Source organism: Onthophagus taurus, chromosome 1, assembly GCF_036711975.1.
Source record: "Onthophagus taurus isolate NC chromosome 1, IU_Otau_3.0, whole genome shotgun sequence".
Lineage (NCBI taxonomy): Eukaryota > Metazoa > Arthropoda > Insecta > Coleoptera > Scarabaeidae > Onthophagus > Onthophagus taurus.
This window is the reverse complement of record NC_091966.1, coordinates 41140757-41164114: the sequence shown is the minus strand read 5'-3', so window position 1 is coordinate 41164114 and position 23358 is coordinate 41140757. Positions and strand designations below refer to the sequence as shown.

Genomic DNA, 23358 nt, shown 5'->3' with positions numbered 1-23358 from the left:
TAAATCGCTTCTTTTTTTGTAGAATATTCCTTCCTAAGTTTAATCAGGTGAATAAATGTAAATTTAGGATGAAAAAATAATTGTATATAGTGAGATTAAGGAATAACGAAAACACCTCAAAAGATAAACAAAAAAAGTTGTCTTTTATTAAAATTAATTAATTTGGAGTAGATTTTAAAATTAATGTATAAATTTTGTATATGAAAAAAAAAATTGATTGCTAATAATAACTTTTCGCACTCTTGGCTATGAAAAAAAAGGAACCTAAAATAATAAATATGATAAAAATTCGTTAATGGTAGGTTTGATCCTTTTTGTATTTGATTAAAATGATTAATTAGGATTAGTAACGTTGTAAATGTTCTTAAATGTTATTTAAAAAACATAAAAAAATGAGATTTAACTAAAATACATATAGAGTGTCTTAATTATAGTGCAAATTGCACTCCAATTGAGAGACATATATTTCAATTTTTAGTCAAAATATTTTTATTCTACCATTCACTGTACCTTTTTATTTTTATATAATGCATACTACTATTTATTTTTATATTATTTAGTTCATTTTTCTTTTACATTGTAAGCATTTAATAAATTATTAATTTTTTTAAGTGTTAGTTTTGTTGTTGGCGATTTTTACGTTAAAATCGCCTCGAATGTATTATTATTTTTTGTATAATTAATAATAATTATAGTTACTTAATTTAGTTTTAAGATTTCCGTTAGATGGATCATGTTCATTTATCGGATTTTTTTGAATTAAATTTTTTATTGGTCTCTACCAAAAAAATTTAAATTATTTGGTTAAGAACAATATGGTTAAGTAACTATAAGATTTGTAATGATAGTAATAAAAATAAATATTCATTATAAAAACAAACTGAAATTGCTCGTCTGTATAGATAAGGTAAAAAGAAAGTAATCAAGCTAATTTTTTATAATAGTATTTATACAGAAAAAGAAAACGTTTCAGTTTAAACTACTCTAACTTCATGGTTGTGCACAAAAACATATTTTTTATAAATTACCCTCCTGTAGAATAGAATACATTAAAGAAATTCTTCGTAATATTGAAGATTTAATAAAAAAAATATTGTGTATATTTCTTTGATGTTTAATATATTTGATAAACCTAAAAAAAAAATAAATAAAATAAATATAGATGTTCTTACAAGTTTTTATTAAAAAAAACTATATACAGGATGATTCGTTATTTAATTATTTTCTAAATTAATTTAATTTACAAGATTTTCTTACTAATTTCTTTTATGATTTTTTTTTAGAGTGGTGTAAATTTTTTATGAATCCCTGAAAAGATCCTGAATCCTCACTGCAGAAGCAACGATCCAAAAATCAAGTTTTTGATGATTCGAATCCCACTAAAACTGTTTTTCCAGGTTAGTCCAATTAATCATATCCTTTCCTACTTTAAACATTCTATATTTGCACACACCTTTTCTATACTAAGTTAAACATAACCTTTTAATTTTGGGGATTTTATAGCGAATCACCTGTACAATGAAATGAAATGTTTTTAATTAAAATTTAGTTCAATTTATTAAAGAAGCAATCTTTGGCGTCATCATAAATACAAATTTATGCTGGTGCTATTTGCTTTATTATAAAAAAAGTAGATTTTTCTTTACCGGTGTGCTCTAAATTTGTTTATGTTAAGTACAGTTTTGAATGATTATTAATTTTGTTTTATTCTTTCTGTACGTAGTATATTTATTTTGTACAATTTGAGTATTTTTCTTTGTGTAAATAGAATTAATTATTACAGCAATAAAAATACATTTCTTCTATAGAAAATATTTCTTATTTTCGAACGAACCTTAATTTGATTTCTGATTAGGTATTTCCTTCCCTTATTTTTTCTTAATTTATTCTCAAATTCCCAGTTGATCTTCGCCAGTAGTTTCCAGCGCTAATATTCTATGTACAAGGGTCTATCTTTTTATAAAAGATAGAGTACAAATGGTATCAGTGTCTGAGGCTCGATTTTTATAAGAAACTTAATGGCGCAAACCGCATATCGATTTCAGAGATACAGAATGTTTTTCAAAAAAAAAGTCGTCATAACTTTATTCTTATTGATAAACCTTCCTTTCTGTGAAAACATTTCCAAAGCAACTTTTTATGTAGAATTCGATGGAATAAGTTAGCTTTCCCTCATTTTAGTAGTTATTGACATAAAAATGATTTTATAAATGGAACACCTATATATTTTTGCAAATTCAACAAGTGCATAAAATTTCCTTTCGAAAAATATGGCACAGTTGATATTTCGTTTAAGTCTTCTTTGAAATATACAACTTTAAAACTTATATGTGCAGTTTTTGAAAAAGTATGCTTTGCAAATAAAACAAAAATGAGATGATATTTATAACTAGTATTAAGATAGTTGGTTACAATGAATTAAAACATAAATTCATAAACAAGAAGCAGATTAAATTAAAAAAAAACTTATTATAAAAGAAGAATAAATATATGGCAACAAATAACAACATAAATAAATCCCTAAAAATGTTCAAAATGCTATTAAGTTTCTTATAAAAATCGAGCCTCTGACACTGATATCATTTTTCCTCTATCTCTTATACAAATAGAGTTTCCCTTTAAAAGCGCCCAATTTGGCCCATCTGTACAAGGTTTCTTGTTAACTTTGCAACGTTTTACTTCCATATAAGACAATGCTTTTCAAGGTTGTGGTATATATATATCGTTTTAGGTGATATGCTTTTGGACCATAGTATCGAGGACAAATATATAAATCGTTTTTCGTTTACCTATTCTGCTTTCTAATTCCTTTCATATTCTCCCATCATTTTTACATCATTTACTGTCAGTTTTTTTTTGCACTCTTCCAATAAACCTAGACTAGTTCTAGGTCTAGAGCTAGTTCCAGTTTTAGTTCAATAACAATACACAACCTAGGGCTATCTAGTGCTATAACTAGCGCTACTTAGAACTGTCACTAGAACTAACAGTAGACCTACAATTAGAATCATTAGGGTTTAGACACACGTCAGCAAAGATGGCTAAACCCGAATGATTCTAGTTCTTGGTATAGTGTTAGTTCTAGTTTTATTTCAGTAAAGTATATAACATCCTGGTATTGAACAACAAGTAAAACTGGAATTAGTACTATCACTAGAACTAAGAAGCTTATTTTGATTTCAGATTAGATATTTCCTTGCCTTATTCTTTTTTACTTAATCTATTCTCTATATCCTAGCTGGTCTTCGCCAGTAGTTTACAGCGCTAATCTGTGTACAAGGTTGTTAACTGCTACATTTCACTTCCATATAAGACAATACTTTTCAAGGTTGTGGAATATATATGAGGTCAAATATATAAGTTGTTTTTCGTTAGCCTATTCTACTTTCTAATTCGTCGTATGCACCATCATTTACATCATTTCCTTTTTGCACTGTTCTAATTAAAAGAGATTTAGTCTTCTTAAAATTTACTGTAAGACCACAGTTTTCATAATCGTCGAAAAAATTCCTTGACATAAATTCAAGATCCTCTTTATCCAGTCCTTGTTATGATCTTCTCCATCTTTTTAGTGCTTCATTTAAATAAACTTTAAAGAGTTTTTTGAAACCATCTCCTTACTAACCTCCATATATTGCCCCTGCACATAATAGTTAGCTGACGATTATGTCAAGTATTGTATTCTATGTTCTTCCTCCAATTTTTTTCCTTGTCATGTATATTCTCCTACAAACTCGATTTAATGCCGTTGCAATTATCGTCCTGAAGTTCCATCTAAATTACGAAGTTGATTACTAAGATTTTTTGTTGTTTATTTATAGAATGATAGAGCGAAGTGTGTTAAAGGGTAAAAGAGAATTAAAGAGAGGCACTTGCCAGGATGATTACAGTATGAATTTTATAAGGAGAGTAATATAAAAGTGAAAGTATAATACAATAAGAATAAGACAAAAAAAAAGAAAGGCCAAGAAAGGATGCTAGGATGTGTTTTCAGGATGGTAGGGGGCAAGAACATAGAGAATGTACGTGTTATGATGGCGGATATAGATAGTTTGGGTAATACCTAATTTAGAGATAACACGATCGAAGGAGGAATTTTTTCAAAAGTACTTTCCCAAAGATAGAGTAGGCTTTGATATAGAGACAATAAGAGACGTCATAAGCTGATTACGGGAAGTCTTTTAGAATTTATTTAATGTAAAGTTTTCATGGATGATGGACAGCATAGATTAAGAATAGGTCGAGGGGAAAATTTTTTCAAAAGTACTTTCCCAAAGACAGAGTAGGCTTTGGTATAGACACAATAAGATATGTCCTAAGCTGATTACGGTAAGTCTTGGGTGCGATGCAAGCTTTGGTTGCATTGGTGAGCAGGATGAAGGAATATTAAACATTGGATATGACGGGAATATTGGCCACACTGGTGGCGTGGAATGAATAAGTAAGCTTGTTATAAGGTTGGGTTGGGTTGGGCGGGTATATGGTGGAAGTAGAGTTTGTAGAGCATATAGTTGAGTGTCAAGATGGTGGTAATGCCTTAGGGATGTTGTATGATACACAGGTGTGTTGTTAGAAGACCGTCGCTATGATCCAGTATAGATGCCTTTGTACCTCGTTGTCACATGCAAGAAATGACTGAACCTAACAACCTAAAAACTGGAAAGAGGCAACATGCGGCTTACGCCATAATCCGTCAATAGTGGACCTACAGTATTATAACCAGGAGGATTTTGCCTTATTTTCCAGTCTAGAATAGTTTTTGTTTCATATCACTTCCTTCAAACTAAAGGCAACTGATAATATAAAATTTTCCAATAACCACGATATTTTAGATATCACCCCTATATCTCTTATTTTTCAGTGTACAATACGCTGGTGATGTGGGGTTGCCATTCAAAAAAATTAACTTTTCTACTTTTTGAGGTAGGGAAATTTCGCGACCACCTTGTATAGTTTTTAAAAAATATTTTCAAAGATTATGTAAACTATGTCTCCTATTTGTGCAAACCCTGAGATTATTTGGCCTGCCTCGAATGCCAAAATTTTCGATGACTTGTATCAAATTATATTAAAATTTAGCGGGGTAATTCGTAAAAATTGGGACATTCCATTTAAAATAACGAAGTAGTGGTCCATTTCTGGTATAACCGGAAGTTGCAGAAAACTGAAAATATTATAACTGAAACTAGTTCCTCGGTTAAACCTGTATACAAATTTTGACTTACTTCACTTCACTTTCTTCTTTGATTCTACGCTCTTCAGAGACATGAGCTCTTCTGCAACTTCTGTTGGTTGTTCAGTTTCCTCTGCAGCTTCGTGTGTCATGACTCATGACTTTCGCCATGTTCACCTTCTCCCTCTTCAACTGCATTGGAATGTTGAAGTGCTATTCATAAACCACCTTCATTATCTTCATCAATTTCAGGCGCAAGTTCAGTCTTTCCTGCAGTTTCGTGTGCTTCTTCATGGTAAGCACCATATTCACTTTCACCTTTGATCCCATAGTCTTGACAAGGATTAATTAAACCGCCCACCGCTTCAGTCGAATATGCATGTATATCTGGTTTAACTTCATCTGCATTCTCTGTTTCTGATCGTTTTGATGCTCGGTAATTTCACTTAGTAATTCACTATTTTCAGCAACTTCAAGCAATTTTTTATGAGTATCACTGTGTTGCATCTTGTATTGTTTCGCTGGAGTGTTCATGTGTTTTTGTTACACCACTTTCAGTATATGTTCAGCAATTTTTCTAGCTAATTCTAGAGGTTCGTGCGTTTTTTCGTGAGCATCGCCATGTTCACTTTTTGATTTCAAGCCATGTTCTTTAGCAGGATAAGTTACACTTCCCTCTGCTTCACTGGTATGTTTGTATTCATCTGTTAAGTCAATTTCAGTTTGATCAGCAAATTCAGCACCTTCTTGCTACAGCTGCTTTTGCATGAGCACTACCCTGTTCTCCTTCTGATTTGCAACCATGTTCTTCTGATGCACGAGTTGCACCCTCTTCTGCTCCAATGGAATGTTGAGGTACTTTTGATAAACCAGCTTCGTGGGCTTTTTTTCGCTTTCTCTGAAGATCTGCTCTTCAGAGGGATGAGTTACACCACCTTTTGCTTCACTGACGTGTTCATGTACTCTTCACATTAAACCACTTCCGATGTGTTCTTCGGTATGTAAGTCGAAGATCTGTCGATCTTTTAATTTTAAAATCATTGCCTTTCAACCATTTCCTGAGATGTCGATTTCTAGCTGTCATGCCATCTCTTTGGGGGTCTTCCAGGTGGTCTTGAACTAGGGTGGTTATTTACAAGCACAATTTTGGCAAGTCTATCATCCTCATCTCACTATGTCTAAAACGTTGCATTGATTTGTAATACGAATATCTCATTCTGTCCAATCTCGTTTTCCCTGTAATTGATTTTAGTGTCTTCATCTCGGCCACTCGTAGCATGCTCTTGGTTTTGTTTGTCTCTGCCTTCACTCTTATTCCTTATGTCATTATTGGTCTTTCTGTTCTTGCGACTTTTGCTGAATCATCTGCGGTGCCCATCACGTCTACATTTAAGGATGTTACTTTCTCTATGATTTTATCCATCGGGGGATTAAACAAAACGAAGCTAAGACAGCATCCGTTACTTGATTTCCTGCTCTTACTTTAGTTGTGTTATTTATTTGTATATAGTTGGCTGGCGCATTCTTTTCTTTTAAGATGTTTATGATGTTCGCCAAATGGACCTTGTCTAAAGCTTTCGTAAGATCTACGAAGCAGATTTGTCAAACCGACCTTTTCTGAAACCTTGTTACTTATTTGGTTTTCAAGTTTTTCCTCGACAATGCTTGTGAATAATTTCACACACAAATTTAATCCTAAAAATAGTGAATGATATCAGGGATATCAAAATATTAAATTCTAAATTATAGGAATCAAAAAAATTACTCATCAATTAATAAATCAATTACATTAATAGTTGTTAAAACACTTTAAACAATTTCATGAATTTATGAATCATATCAATAGTTATTGTTAAAATCCACATTTTAAGCATTTTCAGAACGATTATCTAGTTATCTAGTTCAAATAGCTTTCAATTAATAACAATCAAATCATCAATCATTGATCACCTTTTTCGCCTCACATTATTAAATTGCCTTGTTTCCGGCGATAACAACGATTATATTTATATCAATAACCATCTTATCGCTATTTAAGTAACAATTTCCGACAAAACATATTTTTTTATTTTTTTTTTTATTGTATTATTTTTATTTAATCGATTTCATTATAAAATTAAAATTAATTAAAAATAATTTGCACTCCGAAATAGGCAATAAATAAATACGCTATAAAAAACATTAAGATATACATTAATAAATTGAAATATACATAAATTCCAAGATATAACATGTAATTAATAATTATTAATTAACACCCCTGTATAATACTATGTAATAATAGAATTAACGTTTTTCGCCGATAGATGGTGCTAGGTGTCGAGGAGGGGGAAGATTTGTCACACACGACACGTACGTATAAAAGTCCTGTCAAAAAGTGATATCGGCTCAGTTTGTCGTCGATCGTTTTTCGTACGTTTAAACACGGTTTGTTTTTAAATTCAACTTCGTTCTTGTGTACGTGGATCCGAAGATATGTGTGGTAAGTTAATTTTTTTATTAATTAATCTTTGTCGATTTTGATATAACCTCAAAATTGTTTTGGTCGTATTTGTTTTGTTTTTTTTTTGGGTCGATTCTTGTATCTTGATGATTTTTTTTTTTTCAAAAATAACCCGCGAAATTTTTTTTTAGATTAGTTTCTAAATCAAATGATTCCTTTGACATTTAAGAAAAGTGAAGGAGAAAGTTGAAATTCAAGTTTTCGATTTGTGTTAATTGTTTGTTTATTTCTTAATTTGTTTAAACTTTGAGTAGTACTCATTCAAATTTATGGATTAAAGTGAATTTGTATTCTAAATATGTAATTTTAAAAGAAATCCGTTATCTTTTTTACATATCCTTTTTACATCTTAATTTTTGATTCTTTTAGGCGTGTGTCTTTGTGTTTATAAATGTTATGTGTGCCTTTCTCTATTATTTAACCGTACCCTATTATTTCATCATCATATTTTGAGATTTTACAACTTTCCAATTTGCTAATAATAGATTAAATTCGGGTGATAAAGAGTGTGTATTAAAAAATTTTCCATTCAAATTTTTTTCTAATTGTAAGAAAATTTTTTAACGATTATTGCCACCGTATTGTTTCTAGATTAGATTATCAAAGTTTTCTTATTAATCTAAAAAAAATAAGCGGTATTAATAAAAAACTTAGATAATTTAATCTAATTTCCACCATAAAAGACATTCACTTTTCTTTGATCGATTAAAAACGATGACCTTGCTTAGTTAAAGTTGGGTTGGGAATTTCTTTCGAGGACAATTACACCTTTTAAAAGTTTTTTATCACAACGACCTCTTTGTAAATTAAATTTTATCGCCATCAAAACCTCCTCGATAAAAACCCTTTGACTCAAGAACCTCTTTAAGTATCATCCTTAATTTTTTTTTTAAACCATTTTGCGTTGGAGTTCGTTTCGTATTCTCGCAACCTTTTCACCGGCAACAAAAACCATCGTCCAAGGTCGCATTCTTGGTGAACATTGTCGCCATTTGCTCTCTCTTTGCTTAACCCATTACAAATTCTTCAATTCCCTCTAAATTATGAAATCCTGGTTAAAATTAATCAAAAAATAATCGAAAATTGTGTTCTAAACATGTTTATCAAGTAAAAAAATTTAATCTGAATTCACTTGAAATTGCTACATTCATCAAAACCGTTATCGCTTAGAACTATGGAACAATAAATTTTGATTATGCTACTATTACGAATTAATTTGTGAGAATTAAGTTGTTTTTTCCCAATCAAAATTAAAGGTAAAACTATTGCGAAAGTTCACAAATTAGAGTTCTTATCAGCAGGTACAATAAATTCTTTTCGAGAAAGTGCGATGATAAACGCGTAATTTCCACATCGTAATTGGTTTCAATTAACAACATATTAATTTATTTATTTAATTAGTTGAAAGGAAATAAGAATTTAATCTTTTATGCTTATCTTTGCTGCATAATTTATCTTTTGTGCTATTTTACATTTTCATTTTTTACATAATAGAAAAATATGTTAAGTTTACGCAACGTTTAAAAATGAATATTTAACTACTTCACTTTATTTAAAAATGCCATGGCAAGTAAAAGCATTATTTCCAACTCCTCCATGAAATAACTGCGTTAATCCAACTATAAAGATAACCCAAATTAAGCTAAACCTCAAACTCTAGCAAGCTAATCGACTCCAAAGGAATTCAACGTGGTTGGTTGTGTTGGTTTGAGATTCCAATCCAAACAGAAATCAAGCCACATCTACTTCAAATAAACCCAATCTAACCCAAAAAGCAAACGATTCAAGCTCAAATCTTGCTCCAAACACAAAACAAAGCATAGCAACTCCCAAATTTCAGCTAAACCAACCAGAAAGGACCATAATCACAAAGTAATCTAACTTCGAAGCAAGATAATCATACCCCTTAGTAATTCAATTATAAAGTTATCCACTCCTAAAGCGAACGAATCTAACTTTAATGCAACCCAACCGAATTCATTGTAATACCTGGTTGGGTTTGGATTACGTTTAGAATTTAACTGGCTTCAACTGTAAATACTTAAACTCAACGAAAAACTAAGCCAAGACATCTCCAAGGAACTTATCCATAAATGACTCTACTCAAAACCAACCTCAACATTCATACTGCCCGTTCAATTAATCCAAGTCTAAGGATGTAATTATTCAACTACAAAGCATTCCAACTCAACTTATTGCAATTGAATGTTGGCACGTGATTGGGTTGGGTAAAAAGTAATCGAATTCAAGTCTAACATCAAAGATGACCACAAAACTTGATTTAGTCCTAAAGCAATTTAGCCACAAAAACATCTAATTTATGTACCAAAAATTTCATATTGGACGTTTCTAAGAATTCTTCAAGTTCTGATTTTTGATATTTTAAGCTTTTAACATTTCATTATTTAGAATCAATTATCTGGATTATCCTTTATTTGCCATGTAGCAATTTGCCAATTTTTTTAATCTTTGATTGAATGATTTTGTTAACTTAATCGACACTTAACTTGATGTTAATCGAGCGTTAACTCAGGTTTTATAAAACTTAAATGCATCCTTGATTCAACTCCAAAGCAACCCAAAATAATTCATTCTAACTCCTAAGGAATGTTATCACAAAATAACATAATTATTGCAAAGTAAGTTAATTCAACTGTAATGCTTAAACTCAACCGAAAACTAAGCCAAGATAATTTATCCATAAAATGACTCTACTCAAAAGCAACCTAGTCCAACCCCAACGTTTACACTAGACCTCAAAGTAATTCAATTCAACTCCAAAGAAACGAAATTATAAATTAACAATTGCTAATCAAGTTAATTCAACTCTAATACTTAAATTCAACCAAAAACTAAGCCAAGACAATGTATCCATAAAGTGACCCAACTCCAAAGCAACCCAACCTCAATGTTCAAACTGCCCGTTCAATTAATCCAAGTCTAAGGATGTAATTATTTAACTACAAAGCATTCCAACTCAACTTATTGCAATTGAATGTTGGCATGTGGTTGGGTTGGGTAAAAAGTAATCGAATTCAATCACAAACCAAGTCTAGTCAACTTCAAACCAATTCAATCTAACATCAAAGATCACCAAAGTATGCCAACCTGACAACAAAACTGGATTTAGTCCTAAAGCAACTTAACCACACAAACATCTAATTTATGTATCAAAAATTTCATATTGGACGTTTCTAAGAATTCCTCAAGGTGTAATTTTTGATATTTTAAGCTTTTAACATTTCACTATTTAGAATCAATTCTCTGGATTATCCTTTATTTGCCATGTTTCGAGATGATAAAGGTTACATCTACGTATCATAGCCATAATTTGGTGCCCAAGGGATGGTTTGCTAGCTGCTCACTTTTATTACTCGTAAAATTCTCCTTTCCAGATTACATAATCAATAATAGACAAAACTCCAAACGAATCTTTCACTCATACTCTGGTTAAACTCTGTTATAGAAATTCAAGGACGCAATAGGTTTTTCATTAATAGATGAAAATTTATTTATTTTGTTAACTTAATCGACACTTAACTTGATGTTAATCGAGCGTTAACTTAGGTTGAGTATTACAATAAATCAAAATTGGGTTTTATAAAACTTAAATCGCATTCTTGTGTTACAATTAATGTTCTAAATCCACGGGTAACTATGGTAACCAATTATTTTAAACAATTTTCTAAGTGTCAAAAACTGATTTTGTAAGTAGTTGACCTCTTCAATACAACATCCTGATCGCCAACTCATTAGCCAAAGTATGATGTTAGTTCTAGTTTTACACTAGCACTGTTACTATGTAAAATTAACACTATGTTACGGGTTTAGCTGCCTTTAGAGACGTGCGGCTAAACCCAAATGATTCTAGTTCTAAGTATTATTAGTATTATTGCTACCGGGCTGAGGAGAGCGGCCCCTCTTGTTACCGCAACCTATAAGATCTATTGTAACTTTAGCCCTCCAAAGGTTTAGGGCAAATGTAGGCCCTTGATGAACCTTAGTATTGTCCTGAGTTTTACTGAAAATGTTGTGTCTTAGACGGCCTCTGGCGACGCAATTGCACAGTATATGTTCAGTAGTTTCTGACTCGTCGTTGCATAGTCGACAAGTTTGATCCTCCGCTTGTCCAATGTGGAAGAGGTGGTATTTTATGGGCGCATGGCCGGTTAGGTAGCCTGAGAGCGTTCTTAGATCCCCTTTGCTGAGGCATAAAACCTATTTGGTTTTGTTGTGCGACGGAGTTATCATACTCTTCGCTTGTCTGTGACCTGTGGAAGTTTTTTCCAGTATAAGGCTGTCTTTGAAACCTCCCAGTTGTTGATTATCTGTTTTAGGTGGCTTTGTTATAGTCCACAACCAGATTGGGGTCCAATGAAGAGCGTGTTCGCTGCCTCTTTGTCCGCCTTCTCATTGCCCTCAATGTTGCTGTGACCTGGAACCCACCATAGGGTACCATCATTGCCCCTAGCGAGTTCTCTCAGGTTGCTGGTACACTCTGATCAGTGCGGAGTCGCACGTGTAGGCCTGAATTGCCTTTAAGGCGGCCCGACTGTCTGTGAAAATGTTTATGGATGCACCTTTTTGTCCCTTCTGTAGGTTCAAAGCGGTGCAGAAGTTTATAGCAAGAACTTCTGCTTGGAAAATTGTTAAGTCCGAGCTGAGGGGCAATTTGATGTGGCTATTTGGTCCACTGATGCCCATCCTACTCCCGATCTTACTGTCTTTGAAGCATCGGTGTATCAAACTAGGGCTCCTCTTTTTAGTTGAGACCTGCTTCTAAATATGACCTTATACGGTTGGTTGAAATTGTATTCTAGTTCTAAGTATAGTGTTAGTTCTAGTTTTACGCTAGTACTATCAGTAAAAGTAACACTATACCTAGAACTAGAATCGCACGTCTCTAAAGACGGATACGTTCATAACAACAGCGTTCATAGGGAGTTGGATAACCTTATAAAGTGTGTTTACTCAACGGACCTCGATTCTGTGCTTTTGGTAACTTGTGGTAAGATGGCATATTTTAAATCGATCACAAGACGAGGTGCCCACATCAAACGAATCGACGTCAGTGTCATTTCTGGTTATTCTGTGCTAGTAGTGTTAGTGTTGGATACAGTAGCACGCAAGAACTTTCCTGTAATTTTCGTGCGAATTATTCTAGTTACTTTTTTAAAGAAGTCACCAGATCCAATACCAACCGAATTTTTTCCCCACAAGTTTAGGTTGGCACCCCTCCCTATATTTATAACATTGGAGCGTGACGTCACGGCAGGAGCATTAGGAGCAAATTCCGCTCCAGAACTCTCATTACTTATCTACTGCCATTCCAATCTCGCTCAACCAAATTTTTCATCTTCTTCCATTTCCGTATTAAGATGTGGATTGCGACCAAGTTTTATGACTTGTAATCCACTCTTAATATAATCACGTAGTGATTATAAAAAATCTCGTTGCAGTATCTAGAATTTTTAGGATTTGATAAGCTATACTAAAGCTTGAAATCTACAAAATAGAGATGTAAATCATTTTTTGGATAACTTCTGTGTTAATTGAGATATTTTGATGACTGATATCTCAAAAGAAAGCCCAAATAATCAAAATTTCAGAATCATACAGAAAATCTCGTTTCAATATCTAGAATTTTTAAGATTTGGTTACTTAGCATAGCTAGAAATCTACAAAATAGAGATGTAAATCATTTTTTGGATAACGTCTGTGTTAATTGAGATATTTTGATGACTGATATCTCAAAAGAAAGCCCAGTTAATCAAAATTTCAGAATCATACAGAAATCTCATTGCAGTATCTAGAATTTTTAGGATTTGATTACTTAGTATAGCTTGAAATCTACAAAATAGAGATGTAAATCATATTTTGGGTAACTTCTGTGTTAATTGAGATATTTTGATGACTGATATCTCAAAAGAAAGCCCAGTTAATTAAAATTTCAGAATCATACAGTAAATCCCGTTTCAATATCTAGAATTTTTAGGATTTGGTTACTTGAAATAGTTTGAAATGTACAAAATAAAGATGCAAACCATCTTTTCGATAACTTCTAAGTAAATTGAGATATTTTGACGACTGATATCTCAAAAGAAAGCCCAATTAATCAAAATTTCAGAATCATACAGAAATCTCATTGCAGTATCTAGAATTTTTAGGATTTGATTACTTAGTATAGCTTGAAATCTACAAAATAGAGATGTAAATCATTTTTTGGATAACTTCTGTGTTAATTGAGATATTTTGATGACTGATATCTCAAAAGAAAGCCCAGTTAATCAAAATTTCAGAATCATACAGTAAATCCCGTTTCAGTATCTAGAATTTTTAGGATTTGGTTACTTAGCATGGCTTGAAATAAACAAAAAAAGATGAAAACAATTTTTTCGATAACTTCTAAGTAAATTGAGATGTTTTGACGACTGATATCTCAAAAGAAAGCCCAATTAATCAAAATTTCAGAATCATACAGAAATCTCATTGCAGTATCTAGAATTTTTAGGATTTGATTACTTAGTATAGCTTAAAATCTACAAAATAGAGATGTAAATCATATTTTGGGTAACTTCTGTGTTAATTGAGATATTTTGATGACTGATATCTCAAAAGAAAGCCCAGTTAATCAAAATTTCAGAATCATACAGTAAATCCCGTTTCAGTATCTAGAATTTTTAGGATTTGGTTACTTAGCATGGCTTGAAATGTACAAAAAAAGATGCAAACAATTTTTTCGATAACTTCTAAGTAAATTGAGATATTTTGACGACTGATATCTCAAAAGAAAGCCCAATTAATCACAATTTCAGTATCATACAAGTAATCTCGTTGCAGTATCTAGAATTTTTAGGATTTGATTACTTAGTATAGCTTGAAATCTACAAAATAGAGATGTAAATCATATTTTGGGTAACTTCTGTGTTAATTGAGATATTTTGATGACTGATATCTCAAAAGAAAGCCCAGTTAATTAAAATTTCAGAATCATACAGAAAATCCCGTTTCAGTATCTAGAATTTTTAGGATTTGGTTACTTAGCATGGCTTGAAATGTACAAAAAAAGATGCAAACAATTTTTTCGATAACTTCTAAGTAAATTGAGATATTTTGACGACTGATATCTCAAAAGAAAGCCCAATTAATCACAATTTCAGTATCATACAAGAAATCTCGTTGCAGTATCTAGAATTTTTAGGATTTGATTACTTAGTATAGCTTGAAATCTACAAAATAGAGATGTAAATCATATTTTGGATAACTTCTATGTTAATTGAGATATTTTGATGACTCTGATATCTCAAAAAAAAGCCCAATTAATCGCAATTTCGTAGTCATTTAGAAAAACATGTTTCATTATCTACAATGTTTAGGATTTGGTTACTTACTAGACTTAAAAATGTACAAAATAAAGATGCAAACCTTTTCTTGTATATCTTCTTGGTGAATTGAGATATAGCTAGGTATCGCTAGTTAGTCCTAGATATCGCTATGTTGTATATTTTTAGTAAACTAAAACTAGAAAGTTTCTAGAACTAGAATATTTCTAGTTCTAGGTCTAGTGTTAGTTCTAGTTTTAATTGTTATTCAGCGTTGGGTTGTTGTATATTTCTATTGAACTAATACTAGATCTAGAATTAGAAACATTTGGGTTTAGTCGTCTAACAGCTCTTCGCTAATGAGAACACGTAAAACCGCTGTAATTATCCCATGAATAGTTTATTAATTACTCCTGAAGATGTCAAAATGAAACCGGTAAAGGTTAACTAAAATCATCATCAAAAAGAGAGTAAGAATTCTTCGCAGAATAAGCACTTTCTACATTTTGTTACAAAATATGTCAGTGTTAAAAAAATAAAAACTATGAAGATGTTGTTAACATTTAACTCACTAATAAGGTTATGTATCAAAGAGGAAGGATATCTTTTTGGCACTATTTGTCTTAATATGAACAATTCTTCTCGCAAACATGGTTTAAATTTAAGTATTATTAATCTTTTGGTGTAGTTCTAACTAATCTCGTGTTCTGAAATATATTTAAGTGCACACTTCATCAAGTGCACGTGTGAACCTCGCGTAAAAAGAGGAATTTAGATAAGGGTTACAACGTAATTCAGCTCCCGTCCTTGCCGTGTTAAGCACACCGCGATATATATCACTCAATCTATCAATAAAATTGATTTATACCTAAATGGATTAACATTTAATAAATAAAAAATTAGAAACCCTTTTTATGTAACCACTTGAAAAAATAATAAACAAGCGGATGTTATAACTAGATATCGATTGATTAGAAATCAATAAGATAAAAATAAAAAATTGTTTTGATTAAAATTAGAATGATTTTTTTTTGGAAGTAATTTTTTTTAACAGTTCGTTGCACACTAAAAGGATTCACATGGCACTACTTGCCCACAAGGTCTTCTCTCTTCTCGCTTCACCTTGATTTGGCATCAAATGTCGCGAGCTCTCTGTATCAACTTTCAGATTAAAACGGATCTGAGCTTTACCTCGAAGGTTTAGCTTTATTCCTACAAAAAAAAAATTTTTTCTGTGTTTACCTTGTTATTGCTTCAAGTTTAAAGCCATCGGCTAGAAATAATCTTTGGAGGCTGTTACGAAAATAGAAATTATTTAGTTTACTAAACTTAATTTTGTTTTAGGAATTTTTGGTTATATCAATTATTTGACTCCAAGGAGCAGAAAGGAGATTCTTGAGCTTTTGGTGAACGGTTTAAAAAGATTGGAATATCGTGGATATGACTCAGCGGGTAAATAATTAATAAAAATTAAATTATTTTATTAAAACAAATTTTTTTTAAATTTATTTTAGGCGTTGCCATTGATTCTCCAGATAAAACCATGACCCTCATTAAAAAGACCGGGAAAGTCGCTTTACTCGAAGAAGAAATTAATAAGCGTAAGTTTAGCAAATATTGCATTAGAAAACCGGTTGTTAAAATAACAAGGCTAAATTTTTTTTTAAACTTAACCCATTAAGTATGGATTAAGAACCAAAGTAGGAAACCTGCACCGATATAATATATATCACGTTGTTACATTCACCTTAAAGAGAAAACGTGATTATTTTACCGCATTCTTAGTTTAATTCATTGAAATCTAATTCAATGTGATTTATTTAAAAAAAAAGAATTAGATTTAAGGTGGAGTTAATTTGAATTGATTCAATTTTCTTTTTTACATATAGTAAAAGAATCTGAAATAGACATGGATGATAAAATTGATACTCATTGTGGAATTGCCCATACTCGTTGGGCAACTCACGGCGTCCCAAGTGAAATTAATTGCCACCCTCAACGTTCCGATGAAGAAAACGCATTTTTGGTGGTTCACAACGGCATCATCACCAATTACAAAGAAGTCAAAGTGTTCCTCCAAAACAAAGGATTCTGTTTTGAAAGCGACACAGACACCGAAATTATCGCCAAATTAATTCTTCACTTTTACAACATTCACCCGAATTATTCATTTAGAGAACTCGTCGAACAAGTTGTTCAACAAATGGTTAGTTATTAAAACATTTTTTTAATTAAATTTAATTTATGGTTTATTTATTTAGGAAGGAGCGTTCGCTTTGTGTTTTAAATCAAAACATTTCCCGGGTGAATGTGTTGCAACTCGTCGAGGATCACCCCTTTTGGTGGGAATTAAGACCAAGAATCGTTTATCGACCGATTACGTCCCGATTTTGTATAGCAAGGGTGAGAAATTACAACGAAATTTAATACAAATCGTAAATTCAGTCAAAAAAATGTATCTTTTTATAGATTTTTTTTTTAATTCATCAAATTTTCTTTCTCTATCTCATTAAACCCTCCAACCTAAATCAATGAGGTTAAGGTACGTTATTTAATGGTCGTAGTTTGGTTGGATTTTGAAGTAGAAAATGTTAGTTTAAAACTTTTTTTTTCGTTTGTAGTTTAACTGCCACTAATGCACGCGCTATTTTTTTTATTATGATTGATTTTTCAATTTTTGATTGAAACACAATTTCTTTTAATATTATTTTTGGGGTTAACTAACAATTTAACATTACTACTAATTTTTGGTTTGTTTTATTTACTAATATTTTCTGGTAACAAAACAAAACTTTTAGAAAGATAATAATTTTATTTTTAGAAACGAATTTGAGGTCGTTTCACTTTTTAATTTAATTAAGTTGGTACTAATGAAAATTATAAACCATGTAAACGTCATTTCGTTAATTTTTTAGGTTAAAATTGACAGATTAATTTTTATATATGTCACCTGTCAAATGACAAGTATCAACTTAATTCGAGCTAAAAATGAAATCATTTTTGTTTCTAAATGTTTTTTATTGAGCATTATTTTAATTAATTTAAAAAAACGCTTTATTTTTCTTTTCTTTTTTTTATACAGGGTGTTCTATAACTGATCAGAGACAAAATAATAGTGAATGTAATACAAGAAATTATTACGATTTAACCTAATTTAACGCAATTGTCAATAATAATGAAGATACAAGAAAAATTGTAATCACATCTTCATTGTGACATCAATTAATATTGAAGCCAATTTAATTAGTTTATTAGGGTTGCTAAACGTGACATGAAATCATCTGTCAAAAGTCATCTTCACTTAATGTTGACCCAAAACAAGTCTCCTTGTAGTTTTAAAACATATGATTTTCCAAAAAAACCCCTTTATATCGATAAAGGGCCAATTCTGCCATTACCTCTGCAGACTCATCTGAGCTTGTTACAGCAGCCCTATTGTCTATAAACTCTGTTCCTTGTATTTGTTTTTCTCTATTAAGATGAATTCTATTAAAATTTTGATCTAGAAATATTTGCAGCAAGATGGATTGGACTAAAAAGCTTTTTACTTCCCTTTCCTCTTGGTTAAGCAAAGAGCTTGAGGAAAGGGCTGTTTCAAAATGGCTTTCCAATTCATAAATCAGTCAGCTACTTGACTTAACCTTTGATGTAGGGCTGCCATTTTTTATAACCTTGAACGCTAAGGACATTTAATTTTGAATATCTAAACGTCGCATCTTGTTTACTCTTTAATCTTTGATATTAATGAAGTTATAATCAACCGGTTAGAAATGTCAACCTTAATTTTGACATATTTGTAATCGTCATGAAAAATCCTTTAAAATGAGCCCAAACATGATACGTTTAATTTCAATATTACTCGAGATATAAGCAACTTCCGGTTTGAAATGTCAATGTCATTTTGACATATTTTTAATTTTTATAAAATGTTTTAATATTTGTCACAAAAACAAAAATATAATAAAAAAAAAAAATAAAAATTTAGGTTGGTATTAATATTTAAAAATTAAATTGCTATCTTCATTGTTGCTAACTTCGGGTTTAATGTTTTTTATTCTAATTCTTATCTTTGGACTCATTTTAAAGGTTTTTTAATGAAGATGACAAATATGTCAAAATTGACGTTGACGTTTCGAACCGGAAGTGATTATATCTCCATTAATATTAAAGCTAAATATGTCGAGTTTGGACTCATTTTAAAGGATTTTTTATGAAGTTGACAAATATGTCAAAATTAAATGTTGAAAGTTCGAACTTTTTGATTTTTTGAGATAAATGCATCATATTTGGACACATTTTAAAGATATTTTAATAAAGAATACATGATGAAAGAACACCATGAAGTTGTCCATCTGTCTATTATATGATAACTAACTTCAGGTTTAAAATGTCAACCTCAATTTTGACATAATTTCAATATTACTCGAGATATAAGCAACTTCCGGCTTGAAATGTCAATGGTATTAACTTCAGGATTAAGATGTCAACCTCAATTTTGACATAATTTCAATATTATTCGAGATATAAGCAACTTCCGGTTTGAAATGTCAATCTCATTTTGACATAAAATATCTTAATTTTTATAAAATGTCTTAAATTTGTTACAAAAACAAAAATATAATAAAAAAAAATAAAAATTAGGTTGGTTTAATATTTAAAAATTAAATTATCTTTATTGTTGCTAACTTCGGGTTTAATGTTTTTTATTCTAATTTTTTGTTTTTTGAGATAAGTGCGTCATCTTTGGACTCATTTTAAAGGTTTTTTAATGAAGATGACAAATATGTCAAAATTGACGTTTCGAACCGGAAGTGATTGTATTTCCATTAATATTAAAGTTAAATATGTAGAGTTTGGACTCATTTTAAAGGATTTTTTATGAAGTTGACAAATATGTCAAAATTAAATGTTGAAAGTTCGAACTTTTTGGTTTTTTGAAATAAACGCATCATATTTGGATACATTTTAAACATTTTTTAATAAAGAATACATCATGAAAGAACACGATGAAGTTGTCCATCTGTCTATTACATGATAACTAACTTCAGGTTTAAAATGTCAACCTCAATTTTGATATAATTTCAATGTTATTCGAGATATAAGCAACTTCCGGTTTGAAATGTCAATATCATTTTGACATAAAATATCTTAATTTTTATAAAATGTCTCAATATTTGTCACAAAAACAAAAATATAATACAAAAAAATGAAAATTTAGGTTGGTATTATTATTTAAAAATTAAATTGCTATCTTCATTGTTGCTAATTTCGGGTTTAATGTTTTTTATTCTAATTCTTATCTTTGGACTCATTTTAAAGGTTTTTTAATGAAGATGACAAATATGTTATAATTGACGATGACGTTTCGAACCGGAAGTGATTGTATTTCCATTAATATTAAAGTTAAATATATTCTAGTGGAGAATATTTTCGTTCTTTTCTTTCATCTCTAGTCGAAAGAGATAACAAGATGTTAGAGGATCAGAATGTAAAGATTAGAGAGAATACATTTTGAACAAAACTGATTGTTGTTGTCAGCGCCTAGATCATGCCAAGTTTTTCTAGGAAAACAGATCTTTAGCAGATTTTAAAGAAACCAAAATGCGTTTTTTTTCTTACAATTAGTTAGTCTTAGAATAGTAATGAGTCATAATAAAAGGCTGAGAATAAGCTCAAGGTTGGGCTAATCCTCCCAGATTACCTCTCTCATAGTTCAGGGCGGAACACGTCATATTGTCACTTCGTCATACCGATAAGGAGAGCGATTAGTTTGGTATCGTCATATTTCTATCTCATAGTGAAGGTTTTTAATCAACTTGGGTTAAGATATATAAAAGGATGAAAATAAATAATAATGATTGATTAGCCCTCTAACGATAGAAGCCATGAGATTGACACCTACGATGTTTAACCTGCCATCCAGATATATTTTATGAATGAATTGGTGGGTACACAACACTATTTCAATTACGATTAAAATATTAACACAGACCTCTTGCTGTTTGATGCTCTGATTTTTGTTTGTTGTGGTAATACTTGAAGCTTCAAGTATATTTCTTACAAAATCATTTTGTCAATGATTGTTGGTATGGGGAAGTTGGTTATTGCCAAATTGTCAATTTTTCTTTGAATATTTTTCTTTTATAGTCACAGATATCATCTTATGACGCTACCTGCAAAATGTAGCTAATCAATCAATTGATTGAGAATCACTTAATATGTAGTTTCAATGCATTTATATAATACAATTTCATCTAGAATTGCACCTCAATATCTTTGTTGTACTTTGCAGAAATATTTGGTCGTTGACTCTCACTTCCATTTTTATTAACCATCTTTTTACTTTTTGTCATAGTAAGGAGTAATACTATTTCCAGTAGAAGAAGCAATTATCTTTCTATCTTACAAATACCTCATTATTTCTATCAAATCTATAATTCAACTTATGTTATTATCTAAACATTAAAAAACGATAATGAGAAGTCGACAAAAAAAAGTCGACATTAAGTAGAAATGTTGATTGACAACGCGAAGTTCCTCCCTATGCTGTGTGGTTTAGGAATTTGTTATAGTTTATTATTTTCTCAACATAATAATAAAGTCTTCTTTCTGAACACTTTAACTACAAACAAATCACCACTATTGATCTACGACTAAATCAAACATGATAGTTTAGGTTGTCATCATTTAATTACTCCTTAAATTACTCCTTATCGCTCATTATCATATCTTCAAAGGTTTCACCACCACTAGAACTCAGCTCAAAGACAGAATTGGTTGTATTTTCTATAACAATTTGACTTGTCTTTTACTGTTACTAATTTCTTTCTGTTTTAATTTTTTTTATTCTGGCATCTCTTTTTGCGCTCTTCCTTTAGGTCTTTTAACTAGCAGTTTTGAGATTCTTATTTTTAACATCTCTTTTACTTGTTGGCGAGAATTGATTAACATTTACTGTTGCCTAGTATCTATAAATTTAATGATTGACGAACTCATGAAGATTGACATATGAGGTTTTTAATGAAAAATTTTCCTTATTACTTCTCTGCGCATATACAGGGTGTATCTGAATTACTTGGCCAAACTTTACCAACGTGATGCCAACTGTAAAAAAGTTCCTATAAACATTTGTCTAAAAATGCTTCCTTAAAAAGTTGCACTCAACATTCTTTGGTATTCATTCATTAAGTTTTTGGTAGCTTTTTAGACAAATTACTTGACGATTAAAATGATCGAATAAAGCAAATAATGGCTTTTAAGGTTGAAATCCCATCAATGTTGATATGGGGAGAAAATAATGGCTGATCTGATTTAATACTGACCAACACATCATTACAGTTGATTTGAGAAGCACTCAGGAATGGAATTGAGCTCGCCGAATTCCTCCTGGATGTGTTAGAAAATGAACATTTTCGTCCAAACTAAATCTGTTTCATAACTAATTTTTATAAAATGTTTTAATATTTGTCACAAAAACAAAAATATAATAAAAAAAAAATAAAAATTTAGGTTGGTATTAATATTTAAAAATTAAATTGTTATCTTCATTGTTGCTAACTTCGGGTTTAACGTTTTTTTATTCTAACTTTTTTGTTTTTTGAGATAAGTGTGTCATATTTGGACTCATTTTAAAGCTTTTTTAATGAAGATGACAAATATGTCAAAATTGACGTTGAAAGTTCGAACTTTTTGATTGTGAGATAAATGTATCATATTTGGATACATTTTAAAGATTTTTTAATAAAAAATACATGATGAAAGAACACCATGAAGTTGTCCATCTCTCTATTATATGATAACTAACTTCAGGTTTAAAATGTCAACCTCAATTTTGACATAATTTGAATATTACTCGAGATATAAGCAACTTCCGGCTTGAAATGTCAATCTCATTTTGACATATTCTTAATTTTTATAAAATGTTTTAGTATTTGTCACAAAAACAAAAATATAATTAAAAAAAAATAAAAATTTAGGTTGGTATTAATATTTAAAAATTAAATTGCTATCTTCATTGTTGCTAATTTCTGGTTTAATGATTTTTATTCTAACTTTTTTGTTTTTTGAGATAAATGCGTCATGTTTGGACTCATTGTAAAGGTTTTTTAATGAAGATGACAAATATGTTATAATTGACGATGACGTTTCGAACCGGAAGTGATTGTATTTCCATTAATATTAAAGTTAAATATATTCTAGTGGAGAATATTTTCGTTCTTTTCTTTCATCTCTAGTCGAAAGAGACAACGAGATGTTAGAGGATCAGAATGCAAAGATTAGAGAGAATACATTTTGAACAAAACTGATTGTTGTTGTCAGCGCCCAGATCATGCCAAGTTAAAATATCTTAATTTTTATAA

The 23358-nt window shown here is 30.6% G+C and overlaps 1 protein-coding gene across 12 annotated transcripts in view; it reads left to right on the top strand.

The window, feature by feature from the left end:
- Positions 1-7501: 7501 nt before the first annotated feature.
- Positions 7502-23358, top strand: part of LOC111418199 (glutamine--fructose-6-phosphate aminotransferase [isomerizing] 2-like) — a 36501-nt gene continuing 20644 nt past the window's right edge. For all 12 annotated transcript variants that reach the window (XM_023050687.2, XM_023050685.2, XM_023050683.2 and 9 more), the window contains exons 1-5: positions 7502-7655; positions 16343-16450; positions 16513-16599; positions 16888-17204; positions 17260-17401. In XM_023050687.2, the coding sequence (XP_022906455.2) occupies positions 7649-7655; positions 16343-16450; positions 16513-16599; positions 16888-17204; positions 17260-17401 (661 nt within the window). In that variant the 5' untranslated portion in view covers positions 7502-7648. The remainder of the gene's footprint in view (positions 7656-16342; positions 16451-16512; positions 16600-16887; positions 17205-17259; positions 17402-23358) is intronic.